Source organism: Hyla sarda, chromosome 2 (genome assembly GCF_029499605.1).
Source record: "Hyla sarda isolate aHylSar1 chromosome 2, aHylSar1.hap1, whole genome shotgun sequence".
In the NCBI taxonomy this organism is placed as follows: Eukaryota; Metazoa; Chordata; class Amphibia; order Anura; family Hylidae; genus Hyla; species Hyla sarda.
Window position 1 is genome coordinate 204464536 of NC_079190.1, and position 14706 is coordinate 204479241.

General features: G+C 46.0%; 1 protein-coding gene across 4 annotated transcripts in view; it reads right to left on the bottom strand.

The window, feature by feature from the left end:
- The window catches only part of CFAP47 (cilia and flagella associated protein 47), a 548331-nt gene that overhangs the window by 290396 nt on the left and 243229 nt on the right, over positions 1-14706 (bottom strand). For all 4 annotated transcript variants that reach the window (XM_056556158.1, XM_056556159.1, XM_056556156.1 and 1 more), the window contains exons 42-43: positions 7001-7056; positions 4686-4831 (exon numbers count right to left, since the gene is read on the bottom strand). In XM_056556158.1, the coding sequence (XP_056412133.1) occupies positions 4686-4831; positions 7001-7056 (202 nt within the window). The remainder of the gene's footprint in view (positions 1-4685; positions 4832-7000; positions 7057-14706) is intronic.

Consider the following 14706-nt stretch of genomic DNA (forward strand, 5'->3'; position numbering starts at 1 on the left):
TCTCAGCAGTCAGCGAGGTAGAGCCGTTGCTAGTGGATACGACCTGGTTGCTACTGCCGCAGCAAGACCATCCCGCTTTGCGGCGGGCTCTGGTGAACACCAGTAGCCTCTTAGAACCGGTCCACTAGCACGGTCCACGCCAATCCCTCGCTGACACAGAGGATCCACTACCTGGAAGCCGAATCGTGACAGACACCATGTCTCCAGAGCCCTGACCAGCCATCTTTTCCAACACGTGTTGTAGTAAATGAAGCAGTGGAATGACGTTGTTCATCCCATAATTCTGGCGACTGACTAATAATGTGGCTTCCTCAAAGGGCCTGAACAAACGGCATGTGTCAAATTACACAGGGGAGTCCCTCTATCCACTTGGATCATCAAGAAATCGGTGATGGCTTTTCTCTGTTTGTATAGTCGGTCCAACATATGGAGGGTGGAATTCCAACGTGTGGAAACGTCGCAAATCAGACTATGTTAAGGGATACCGTTCTGATACTGCAGCTCAAGGAGGGTGTGCTTTGCGGTGTATGAGTGGCTGAAGTGCATGCAAAGTTTGCTTCCTATTGTTAGGATGTCTTGCAGATGGGGGGAACACTTCAGGAACTGCTTGACAACCAGATTGAACACGTGTGCCATGCAGGGCGCATGTCTCAGGCTTCCTTGTCGCAACGCAGACAAGATGTCGTTCCTGTTGTCGGTCACCATGGCTCCCGTTGTCGGTCACCATGAATGACTTTTAGCAGTTCCTCCCCTGTGTGACTCTGTTCGCCAAGGCAAACCATGTGAAGAACGGAGCAACACCGCCGTGGCCTGCACACATGGTATGCTGGAGGGGCACTGAGACTTGTCCGTGCAGTTGAAGCTGAGGACACAGTGGATGATGAGGAGGCGGAGTCGCACACTGTCACAAGACCAACAGCGTGAGAGCATGGAGGCAGAAGCGGAATGACCAAGTTGCTGTTGTGGCTGTGCAGGAACCACATTTACCCAGTGGGCCGTAAAGGGCATGTATTGTCCTTGACCGTAATTACAGCTCCACATGTCGGCGCTGCCGTGCACTTTGGTACACACTGACAGGCTCAAGGACTGGCCCACCTCCTGTTCCACAAAATTGTGCAGGGCTGGTACTGCCTTCTTTGCAAAGAAATGACGGCTTGGGACTCTCCACCTCGGCTCGGCACAAGCCATCAGTCCTTTGAAAGGTGCAGAGTCCACTACTTGAACAGGTAGGGACTGCAGCACCAGCCACTTGGACAGGAACGCATTCAGCTTCTGCGCCGTTGGATGAGTGGGCGCATACTGTTTTCTCTTGGACATGGCTTTGCCGATGGATTGCTGGCAGAATGAGTGACTCGAAGTAGGAGGAGCAGGAGCATCTGGAGCGACAGAAGATGAGTATGACACACAGCTTCCTTCTGCTGAGGTGGTGGGGGCCTTGGCTGGCTGAAACAGGGAGCGGCATGCCACTGGGTGATGCAGCAGGCTGGACCACCACATCGGAGCCACGGTTCTCCCAGGCTGCTTTATGGTGATGCTGCATATGTTGATGCAGGGCCGTGGTGTCAACATTGAGACCTTGGCCACGCTTCACCATCTGACTACACATCTTGCATGTGGCTATGTTAACCTCCTCCGGATGCTTGATGAAAAACTGCCACACCGCCGAGTAGCTGATTTTCCCACCAGCAGTCCGCACTGATTGACTGCTACTGCCGCTGACTCCAGGAACCCCTGTTGCACTACCTCCGAGGAAGGTAGGCTGCCGCAAAGCAGGTGGTCTACCCTGGCACGTTTGGCTCCAGACTTTCCCCTTCTGCCACCATGCTGACTGCCAACCATGCTACCACCTTGCTGGCTCAGGTGCTACCTCACGAGCAACCTGCAACCCTCTTCTCTTGATGATGATGAAGCCCCTTCTGCATCCGTCTCCCCAGTGCAATTGGCTTCATTATCATTGAGTTGTGTCTGCACGTCACTGATGTCCTGACGAAGTGCCGAGAGAACGCAACGGTCCGTCGCCACCCACATCCCCCTGCACGTTAGGTCTCCTCTCACCTGCTGTACCTGTCTGCACATTTTAAAACCTAATAAAGAAGAAGGTGAACAAAGAACATGTGGTGAGTGCTGCGTTATTCTCTGCTTCTCTTGTCTATTGGATGTACTTAGCGCATATATGAGGGAAGTACAATACGCTCCACTACACTTAAAACAGTATTTGTCTACAACACCAGCAGGTGTGTACTTTTGGCTGGCCTTTCACAGAATCTAGGCCCTTAAGACTTTAACAGGAACAAAATGGTACACCACTTAGGTGTACATATTTGAAATGCACTTATGAGGGGTGGACAATGCGCTCCAGTATGCTTAAAACAGCATTTGTCTGCAACACCAGCAGGTGTGTACTTTTGCCTGGCCTTTCACAGTATCTAGGCCCTTAAGACATTAACAGGAACAAAATAGTACACTACTTAGATGTACGCATGTGGTATGCACTTATAAGGGGAGGAAAATGCGCTCCAGTACACTTAAAACAGTATTTGTCCACAACACCAGCAGGTGTGTGTTACGCCGAGCGCTCCGGGTCCCCGTTCCTCCCCGGAGCGCTCGCCTCATCCTCGTTGCTGCAGCGCCCCGGTCAGATCCACTGACCGGGTGCGCTGCGGTACCGCCTCCAGCCGGGATGCGATTCGCGATGCGGGTGGCGCCCGCTCGCGATGCGCACCCCGGCTCCCGTACCTGACTCGCTCTCCGTCGGTCCTGTCCCGGCGCGCGCGGCCCCGCTCCCTAGGGCGCGCGCGCGCCGGGTCTCTGCGATTTAAAGGGCCACTGCGCCGCTGATTGGCGCAGTGGTTCTAATTAGTGTGTTCACCTGTGCACTCCTTATATATACCTCACTTCCCCTGCACTCCCTCGCCGGATCTTGTTGCCCTTGTGCCTAGTGAAAGCGTTCCCTTGTTTGTTCCTAGCCTGTGTTCCAGACCTCCTGCCGTTGCCCCTGACTACGATCCTTGCTGCCTGCCCCGACCTTCTGCTATGTCCGACCTTGCCTTTGTCTACTCCCTTGTACCGCGCCTATCTTCAGCAGTCAGAGAGGTTGAGCCGTTGCTAGTGGATACGACCTGGTCACTACCGCCGCAGCAAGACCATCCCGCTTTGCGGCGGGCTCTGGTGAATACCAGTAGTGACTTAGAACCGGTCCACTAGCACGGTCCACGCCAATCCCTCTCTGGCACAGAGGATCCACCTCCTGCCAGCCGGCATCGTTACAGTGTGTACTTTTGCCTGGCCTTTCACAGTATCTAGGCCCTTAAGACTTTAGCAGGAACAAAATGATAATGCAATAAAAAGACAGACCAAAAAAGTGGGGGAGAATAATAAGTGCGTGATAACAAAAATCAATAATGTACCACTGTAACACCCTCCCTAAACGTATTAAACCCGTAAATGTGACTCAGAACTAAACATAACAAAAGGAAAGCAAAACAACTCCAAAAAGAGTCACTTTGATGAAAAAGTCAAAACAAATTTTATTGGTATGCACTAAAATTAGATACACACAAAGAGGAAGACAATGCATCACAAAAAGCGGCACCACCGGATATCCTGCAGGGGAGATGGTGGTGGGGGGGTATTGCACATAAATCCGTAATCAAGCAGTACATATAAATATATATATAAGCACCATTATGAGTAAAAGTAACATATATACAAACAGTATGAAAAGTACAACACTGCAAGTCAATAAGGTGCTATATGTTACGGTGTATAGACAATCTATACATCAGAATTGAAATATATAATAGTGCAAATAATGCTAGCAAGATACCCACAACAGATATAGTAGTCACTAAAAAGCTGCAGGATCCGGGGTGCCGCCACTCCAACGCGCGTTTTGGCACGCTGACCTTCGTCCGGGAGTGACTCATACAGTCGCTGTCTACTACACCCAAAATTCCACTTTCTCTCTCAATCTCACTCCCTTCCCTATCAGTGCTTTTAGGCTGGATTTGGGCTTCAGGTTAATCGCTGCTGTAAAAAAGCTTTTCTGTGCAACACAATGCTCTCTGTCCCTCTTTGCAATAGTACGCTGATGTGACTGGGAGATGAATCGCTGCTGTAAAAATGCTTTTCTGTGCAACATACACTGCTCTATGTCCCTCTCTCTCGTCAATAGAACACTCATGTGACTGGGAGGTGAATCGCTGCTGTAAAAATGCTTTTCTGTGCAACACACACTGCTGTCTGTCTCTCTCTCACTTTAACAGAATGCTGATGTGACTGGCCGCAAGATGGCAGAGGATTATATAGGGTGGTTCGATTCGCTCATCCCTAATCATAATACATGGCAAAGGCTGCAAGGTAAACTTAGATGTACCAATAAATGTATGCATATACTTTTTTCCCATAAACTGAAATAAAGACAAATTGCTATAAGGGCAAATGAATGTCATCGGAGAGGAGTTTTGGGCTCTGGATTCTCCATCACAAGCCAGATATAATGAAATCTTGCATTACATGGATGGCCATGCATATCAGTGGCTGAAATGTAAAACTAGATGTTTGTAGTTATTGCTAGATATATCAATAATGACTGGTCAATGTAGGTTTGAGAGGCTGGATCTGCAAAGTTCAGCTAAATCGAAAAATAAAAAAATACATATATGTCCGGATTACTGAACACTTACCTCTTCACTGGTGAAAACAATAGTGCAGTAGCGTTTTCCAAGTTCAAATGGAAGAAAATTAACTTGTAAGATACTGGACATGCCTTCTTTCAAGAAAACAGAGTTAACTGGGCAGAAGTATTGACGTAACAGATTTGACTTGTATTCTGTAAGCAAAAAGTGCATCTTTTAGCATAAAGTATACAACAGACTAGGTTATTAACTATATGATGTTATACAATTATATGCCTTTATCTAAATTCAACAACAGACATTTTAAAAACATTAACTGGGAAACCCAGCAAATTTGTATGGTGCCAAAAATCTCTCCGCAGAGATAAGTTTTTTTTTGTGCTATCATTTTGAATATTTCTGGAGATCCAAGATCAGTTAGGATCATGATCTTTTGACATAAAATCTATTAAATGACATGTCTAGAGACTGCTTTAAATCAATTTGCCCTTTAAATAAAAAATACCGTAGTATCTTTCAGTAAGGCAAGGCAGTCAGTAAGGCAAGGCAGTCTGCATAGGCATTCCCCCTAAACATATAGCTAGTATGCATTAGTTTGTCTTGCTTTGCATAAGTTTTTTGCATGGAATGCAGATTTTGTTTATATAGTATTAAAAAATGTAGTTTACTATGCTTTTCAGTAAAGTTAGAGGATTTTGGCTGAAATCCTAGAAAATGTAATTGGTTCTGATATCATATAATAAAATTGTTGTTAATTACATAAGTATAGCTTTGATAAACTATATTTTAAAGGAGTACTCGGGGGGGAAAACATTTTTTTTTTTTAAATCAACTGGTGCCAGAAAGTGAAACAGATTTGTAAATTACTTCTATTTATAAATCTTAATCCTCCCAGTACGTATCAGCTGTTGTAAGCTCCACAGGAAGAACTTTACTTTTTAAATAGCCTATCTGTCTGACCACAGTGCTCTCTGCTGATACCTCTGCCCATGTCAAGAACTGTACAGAGCAGGAGCAAATCCCCATAGAAAACTTATCCTGCTCTTGACAGTTCCTGACATGGACAGGTGTCAGCAAAGAGCACTGTGATCAGACAGAAAAGACATTCAAACATATATGAACTTCCTGTGGAGCATCCAGCAGCAGATAAGTACTGGAAAGATTAAGATTTTTAAATAGCTGTAATTTACAGATCTGGTTAAAGGACATCTGCAGGATAGGGGATAAGTGTTTGATCGCAGGGGGTCCGACCGCTGGGACCCCACACGATCTCCCAAATGGGCCCCGGCATTGCTGCTCTGTGAGAGCTGCTAATGAGCGTAGGGTCAACCTCAGTAAGGTCGACGGTACGCCCCCTCCACATACAGCTCTATGAGAGAGGCGGGGAGGCACAAACGCTGCCGTCACGCCTCCTGCACGGGAGAGCCACAGCAGTGCCGTGGCCCCGTGCAGGAGATCGTGGGGTGTCCCAAACACTTATCCCCTAGTTTGCTACAGATTTCCTTAACTTTCTGGCACCAGTTGATTTAAAAAAAAAAAAAAAAAAAAAACGTTTTCCACAGGCGTACCCCTTTAAAATGGCCCTTTGGTAACACCATGGCATCCTGACCGTTGTCATTAAAATTATCCAGTCTTTAATTTGGCACAAAAAAAAGCTGTAAAATTAAAAATAAACAAATAAATAAATATCATTCTTCTAAGAACAAGCTATAGTTTGCAACAGCTCAAGCTAATTTGGCCTGTAAACTATGTTTATGATTTCATATATGGTTTATTTGCCACCTAGGATTATGTGCTGACCGTTATCTTTTTATGTTTTTTCAGTGGTATTATAATTGTATCTGGGAGCTTTTCCCATAAATAATAATCTGAGTTTTATTTTAGGAAAATAAAGTTTACAAGTTTTACAATTATGATGAAATATCTGTTGCAGATGGAGGTTTGCTAAAAGTCCCGTAAGCAGTATGCAGTACAAAAAAATTGTATCTCCACAACTTTTGGATCAATAGAATAACTTGTACACAACACAGTCAGAGTAAAGTGAAGACACATTTCTGAAATTTCATCTATACCGAAACATCTCTTCACTGTCAAGATGACTTAACTCAGTGAAAATATCTACACAGACTGGTACAAAATACAATGTGAATGTTCCGCTTGATCAGTGGGGATACACCACATGCTGAATAAGGCTTCATGTTCTCTGTCCAAGAACATGTCAAAAACTGAAGTAATAACTATGGGTATACAATATTTTATAGCCCACTATGAATAAGATGCTAAGGATTTTCATGTGCTACTTAATTCATTTTGTACATGAATGTCAAAATTCCGAGGTCATCTGACTAGTAAATATACCGTACCTTGATTATTCGACTGACAAAATACTCTTGAAAGAGCATGATCTGTAGAGCTGGCACTGTAATAAATAACATACCTTACATAAACAAAGCATTCCAGGTATATATTAACAGTAAAAGTTTTGCCAGTAATGAAAATGAATTGTTCTTACAGGGGTACTCTGCCCCTAGATATCTTATTCAAAGGATAGGGGATAAGATGTCTGATCGCAGGGGACCCCAGCTCCACTGTGGCACCCCAGAAATCCGGTGCAAGGAGCAAACTTGGCGATGAGGGGTAGAGGCTCATGACCTCACGGTCACGCCCAGCTTGTGACTTGCATTGAGGTGAGCGTGGCCGTGACATCACAAGTGGGGTGCTGCCGTGACATTGTGAGCCTATGGCACTGCACCTAATGCTCTAAAGAAACGTTGGGTGCAGCAGAGAGATTGTGGGGGTAATCCAGACATCTTATCCCCTATCCAAAGAATAGGGGATAAGATGTCTGATCATGGGGGTCCCGCCGCTGGGGACCCACGTGATCTCTGCAGCGCCACCCCGTCGTCATCACTGCAGACCACACTAGCTCTGTGCATAATGATGGGGCAATGCAGGCGATAGAGCATCGTGACATCACGGCTCCGCCCCCGTGACATCACGTCCCACAAAACTCAACACAAGTCGATGGAAGGGGGCGTGGTGATTGTTATGCCCCCTCCCATAGGCTTGTATTAAGGGGGTGGGGTGTGATGTCACGGGGGCAGAGCTGCATTGTCCTGTCATCACGCACAGAGCCACTTTGCTCTGTAGTGATGATGGCGGGGTGGCGCTGCAGAGATCGCGAGGGTCCCTAGCGGCGGTACCCCCGGGTTCAGACATCTTATCCCTTAGCCTTTGGATAGGGGATAATATTTCTGGGGCGGAGTACACCTTTAAGGAAAAATGATTCACACAGCTTATCAAAATAAAATCAAACATCAAGTGTGTGTAATATAATAAGGTAAAATCATCAATAATACCAATGGTGTAGTGAGATCATCACACAAGAATTAACACATACTCAAAGAAGAGAGGGACAGTAATTTTTTGGGATTACCCCTAACCTTACAATGAGGAATCATTGATGGTATGTCCAGAGGTGTAAGTAAAAAGGAATCACCGACAGAGTACCTCAGATCAATTACAAATTAAACTTACAATTTATAAATTTGTTTAAAAGGTTCTTTTAGAGGCAAACACAACAAATGTGTGGAAAACATAGCACATAAATTGCCTAGTCACCAAAATCTAAACAAAACATTGATGTACACACAATAGTCTACAGCCTCACAGACTCTGGAGTATCATGATATATTAATGTACAGATGACATATGATATTTAAAGATGTTTTGAAATATACTGGAGGAGAAATTTCTTTATCTCATCAGATATTAAAAAGAGACAGAGGAGTGGTAATGATATACCCTAAATATGTTATATAGTATACTAGAGGGGCGGTTTCTCAGGTGTTAGTGAGAGAAAGGATAGGAGGGGGATGACGTGCCCTCTGATCCTAAAGACGCCCATCCCTCTGTCCCTGCCTTTTGAGGGACCCACCTCCTTAACAGGGTGCCAGACCCTGACCTCCACTAAGTGATGGAAAAAACAATAAAAAAACAGGGTGCAGAACAAATTATATTATGATACCTCCAGAGCTCTGTGGGTAAGACTCTACAAAGAAATAATAACCACCAACAAATGACAATAAAAACAGCATCGGTATCACACCAATCATTCCAGTTTCAATTCCAACGCGTTTCACCTGACTGGTTAAAACAAGTACATCGGGGAACTATATTAACAATTAAAATAAAGTTGTGCAAACAATATGCAAAGAGCCATACAGGTATAATAACTAGGCAAATTATGTTCCTAGTAAAGGTCTCAATAATCACCTAAGATACGAGTGTGTCTGCAGAGATCACAACTAGTGTGTAGACATAGTGTGCCATCTGATAATTAATATATATTGACACACAAAATCACAAGCATGGTAAGGCATGGTATGCAATGTGGTCACTAATATATACTGATGCAGCCAGATCCTACCTTATAACCAGATGGGATTATACTTGATAGTATTTCATATACACGATATATACAGTATGATATAAAAATATGGCTGTGAGATTATACTTGGTGAAATTATACTTAGTAGTAAGAATGTACACAGTATATAGCATTTTGGTGACTAGACACTTTGTGTGCTGTGTTGTGCACACATTTGTTGTGTTTGGCCCCTAAAAGAGCCTTTTAAACAAATGAATAAATAGTAAGTTTTATTTGTAACCTTACAATGAACAAAATGTATAATACAAGGTCCATTAAACCGACACTGTCAGATCCAAAACTTTTTATATGTTGTACATCTTAGAAAAAAATTAACATTTCTAATATACTTCATAAGAACAATTTTGTTTGTTTATATAGATATCAAGGTTTAAAAAAACACCCCTTACCATTCAGAATATAATCATTCCTGGCTCGGCATCATCTTTGTCCTAGATGAAGCACAGGCATGGACAACGTCCAGCAAGTAAGGGGGGAACTAGCAGTCCTCTGTGCCCACTCCTGTCCTATCAGCATTGAAAAAAGGGAGGAGGGGGCTACAGAGCAGTCTGCAGTGATTGAATTAAAGGGGTATTCCAGGCCAAAACTTTTTTTTATATATCAACTGGCTCTGGAAAGTTAAACAGATTTGTAAATTACTTCTATAAAAAAATCTTAATCCTTCCTATAGTTATTAGCTTCTGAAGTTGAGTTGCTGTTTTCTGTCTAACTGCTTTCTGATGACTCACGTCCCGGGAGCTGTGCAGTTCCTATGGGGATATTCTCCCATCATGCACAGCTCCCGGGACGTGACATCATCATTGAGCAGTTAGACAGAAAACTTAAGAAGCTAATAACTATAGGAAGTATTAAGATTTTTTAATAGAAGTAATTTACAAATCTGTTTAACTTTCTGGAGCCAGTTGATATATAAAAAAAAGTTTTTGCCTGGAATACCCCTTTAAGAGACCCAGCACTCAGGGAGGAAGATGAGTGATATAGAGTGAAGGACACACCCCCTCCAGAGCCCAAATGACACATCTTCTCCAGAGCAGGTATTTGTGAGAAAAAAAACTATACCCTACATGCCATTGTGTGCCAAGGCTGGGTATTGTGAGAAAACAGCTAGAGAGAATAAATACCTCAAAGAGAAAATCCAGGAATAGAAGGTTGTGTGTTGTATTACAGCTTGGCTCTGTTTACTTCAATAGGACTGAGTTGCAATACCACACACACCCTGAAGACAGGTATTGGGCTGTTTTTTTGAACAAAACAGCTCTGTTCTCTTCTAATCCTGGATAACCCTTTACAAATGGTATTTTAAAATGTCAGTTTCTCTAACCCTTAGATGAAAATGCACGTACATGTATGCTCTGTCGTGGTCAAGGTGTAAGCAGTGTGCTCACAAGCTGATCCCGCTTAATACCTGGTAAGTCCCAGCTGCTAGAACAAACCTCTCATGATGACATTAACCCTTTTGATACTGCAATCAAAGTTCAAGTGGATAAAATTAAGTTGCCAGTACTTTTGTGGGGCTGATTGATAGCTACATGACAGCTGAAAGCTTCCTAATTGCTTTCATGCTGCCTGATCTTTCTTCTTCTCCAGCCTGCTCCTTCAAGCAAGATAAGTAGAGCACTGATAACACTGATCAATTCTGTGCTATGAAACAGCATTGTTAAGTGTCTGCATTTGAAAAATTGCAATCCTATAGGGACTAAAAACTGATAATAATATAGAAAAAAAATGTGAATATGCCCCTTCCCTAATAAATTTGACATAACCCCCTTTTCAAAATTTTCCAACAAAATAATTTTAACAAAAATAAAGATAAACACATGTGATATTGTCGCATGCAGATATGAACCTTTAAAGGCGTACTCCGCCCCTAGACATCTTATCCCCTATCCAAAGGATAGAGGATAAGATGTCAGATTGCCAGGGTCCCGCTGCTGGGGACCCCCGGGATCTCGGCCGCGGCACCCCACTATCATTACTGCACAGAGCAGACTCGCTCCGTGCGTAATGATGGGCAATACAGGGGCCGGAGCATAGTTATGTCACGCCCCCCCCCCATGACGTAATGGCCCACCCCCTCAATACAAGTCTATGGGAAGGGGCGTGGCGGCCATCACGCCCCCTCCCATAGACTTGCATTAAGGGGGTGGACCGTGATGTCACAAGGGGCGGAGCCGTGACGTCACGATGCTACGGCCCCTGTATCGCTGGTCATTACGCATGGAGCGAGTCTGCTCTGTGCAGTAATGATTGCGGGATGCCACAGCCGAGATCCCGGGGGTCCCCAGCAGTGGGACCCCGGCGATCTGACATCATATCCCATATCCTTTGGATAGGGGATAAGATCTCTAGGGGTGGAGTACCCCTTTAAAATCTAACATACTGTTAATTTTTTTAAACATATAAAAAAGGTCCAGAATTGATGATTTTTGTTCACCTAATATACCAGAAAAAAATTAGTTAATCAACTATCAAGAATTGCACCAAAAACAACTACAGATCATGGCACAAATATGAGCCCTTACACAGTCCCATATATGGAAAAATAATCATTTTATAGGGGTCAGAGGAGGACAATTGTAAGAATACTCATTTTCTTACAAAAACTTGATTCTTTAAAGTAGTGGGTGCCCCAAAGTCCCTTATTAGAGGTCACCTGTATAATCTCATTGTATTATAGGGCTTGGCATTGAAAGTAAATGTAAAACTCCAAACAGTATCACATCTGATGGTCTCTCTCCAATACTAACATTGTCTAACTTGTAACCATCCTTTTTTGTCTGATGCTTTGGTACAATATGTTGCTATTCAACTATTGTTATTAATAGGGATTGTCCAACTACAATTTATGAATATATAGAAAACTAGAGGACTGAGATACATTGAGTGAACCAGGGAAATTGATTTTCTCATGCTTCAGTTACACACTTTAACCCCTTAACGACGCATGACATGAATGTATGTCCTGGTGCGGTGGTACTTAACGCACCCGGACGTACATTTACATCCCGTACATGACCCCGAGCATCGGAGCAATGCTCGCATCATGCACGGCAGTTACCGGCTGCTATCAGCAGCCAGAGACCCGCCAGTAATGGCCAACATCCACGATCTTGCGGATGTCGGCCATTAACCCCTCATTAACCCCTCCTTCCAGTACTATTTAGCTGCTGTATGCTCCAAAGGAAGTTATTTTCATTTTGAATGTCTGTCTGACCACAGTGCTCTCTGCTGACAACTATGTCCATGTCAGGAGCTGTTCAGAGCAGGTGCAATTCCCCATTGCAAACCTCTCCTGCTCTAGACAGTTCCTGACATGGACAGAGGTGTCAGCAGAGAGCACATCCTCTGAACACAGCAGTTTCAGTGTGTGAAGTTGTCGGGTGTGTCTCCTTTGAGCTCCAGACTTCCACACAGAGAGAAGCAGCGTTTTTCACCTGCCTTCCCAGGGGTGTGGCAGGCCCCTGGGGAGAGCTTTCCTGCATGGAGCCAAGGGAGTCTCGGGCTTCTACCTCTCGTTCCCGGCTGGCGAGAGGGGGGAAGATAGCATCTACAGCCGGTTCCAAGGTCGGGGTGAGGCGTTCCAGCAGGGCCCGCAGAAATGCGGAGCCCGCTCCCCTGTCCAAACCCGAAGGACGCAAGGCTACAGCCAAGAACAGCGGACCTTCTGCTACCCCTGAACCCCAGCAATGGGTGGACGGGGTCCAAGGGAGTCTCTGGAGATGTATGGGTCACGGATCCAATCCAAGATGGCGGAGTATGAAGAGTTGGGAAGAAAACTTAGGAGCCTGAGGGAAGACCTGAAGTTTTCACGCTACCAGGCTGACAATGCCTCTGCAGGTAAGAGGCAGAAGTTTACTGCTCAGGTGCGGGCTCTTAAGGCAAAGGTGGCTGAGGTGGAGGAGGCCAGAAGGAACATTGCTGAGGATGCAGGGTTCTTTAAGGAAAAACTTGCTAACAATGAAAGATTTAAAAACCCGCATGCATGTGCAGACAGCCATGAGGACAGCAGTGAGGAGGAAGATGGAGAGGAGGAAGGTGATGGAGAGTCAGGTGAAGCTGTGGAGAGTGAGGGGGATGCTGCCCCTGGTGCATGTGACCCCCAGCCCCCCCAAGATAGCTACCCAGAGCCCTATCAAGTGGCGTTACCTTCCAGTGATGGGGAGATGGAGGATAGCTGTGAAGAGGACGCAGCTAGTGGGGGTTTGCTGAGAGCTATTGTGCAGCAGGAGTCACCTACCCGCTTTGAGGATTTTGCCTTTGGTGAAGATCTTGGCAAGAATGATGTAGTGAAGAAAAGGAAGAAGCAGAAAGTTCAGGAAACGGTATCTTTTGTTTTTCATTCATTCAAGCAGTCTGGGCCAGCTGTGAAGTTGGTTCAGGCTGCTGGGCCCCCCAAACTGCCAGACCCCGTTCCTGTCATGGACCGGGGCCAGCAAGGGGGGTACAGCATGGCGTCTGAAAAGGCTGTAGGCGCAATAGATGTGAAGCCCACCCATCCTGCCGGTAGGGAGGGGCAGGATGGGCTCATGGTGGGAAGTGGCGAGGCAAGCTATGCCGCCGCGTGCTCGGGGGGCGGTTCCCCGAGTGCTGTGGGCATTACCGGCGCTGCGGGGCACTCCCCTGTGAGGGGGGGAGTGTCCAGGCGCCGTTGGCAGAGAATGGTGGGTCCAGGTGCTCAGGGGGCGGTCCTCTGAGTACTATATGTTCTGTGGGCGCTGCGGGGCACTCCTCTGTGAGGGAGGGGAGTGTCCGGGCGTCAGAGTCTGCTGCAGAGCCCGTGCGGACGGGCACAGCTGGCATGGTGGGGATTCCCTGCGTGTCAGAGAGTGTGGGCGGAGCTGGGGTGCGCCCGGGGGGGCAGCTCCAGACTCCAGAAGGGACATCGCCCATGGAGGAGGAGCCCTTGGCGTCAACCCCAGCAACAGCTAAGACAGCAAAGAACATTATTAAACCAGCTATACTACAAGTCCCAGCCAGCCCAGAATCTGTTAGGCAGGTAATGAGTGGAGGATGTGAGAATGCTGAGTGTAGTAGTGTTGTGGATGAGAGGAGTGCATGTGGGAGTGTAAGTGGAGTGAATGATGGTGGGACTAGTAGTGGTAGGAGTGGAAAGTCGGGTATGAATGGGAATAAAGATGGGAGTAGTGGTATGAGTGGCTGTACTGACGGTTCTGGGTCTGGGTCTGGTCTGGCTGCCCCCCCGGTAGTGACTGCTTCTAGGAGCTATGCCAATGTCACTGCCGGGGGTTCAGGGGGGTCCCCATCTCTGTCCGGCTCTGGAGGCCACTTGCAACAGCGCCTCCTGGAGGCTTTACGCAGGGGTGACAGGTCGATCCAGGTAGAGGGAAGGGGTGAGGTCGACCTGTCTTTCTGGATAGAGAGGCACGGTTTGGGGGCTTTCCGAGAGCGGAATGGGGAGGTGGTCTGGTCCCTCCCGACAACCGGGCAGGACAGTAACCGTAGGAATGTGGTCCGTCTGATTTGGAGGGGCGAGGATGCGTGCCCACCTCGCTCTAAAGTGGTTGAGCTCCTCCTTCAGATGGAATTCAGGGCAAGTGACATCTTTGCCCTCATTCACCCCTACGGTTCATCCGAGTTTGATGTCAGTTTCGTACGGCC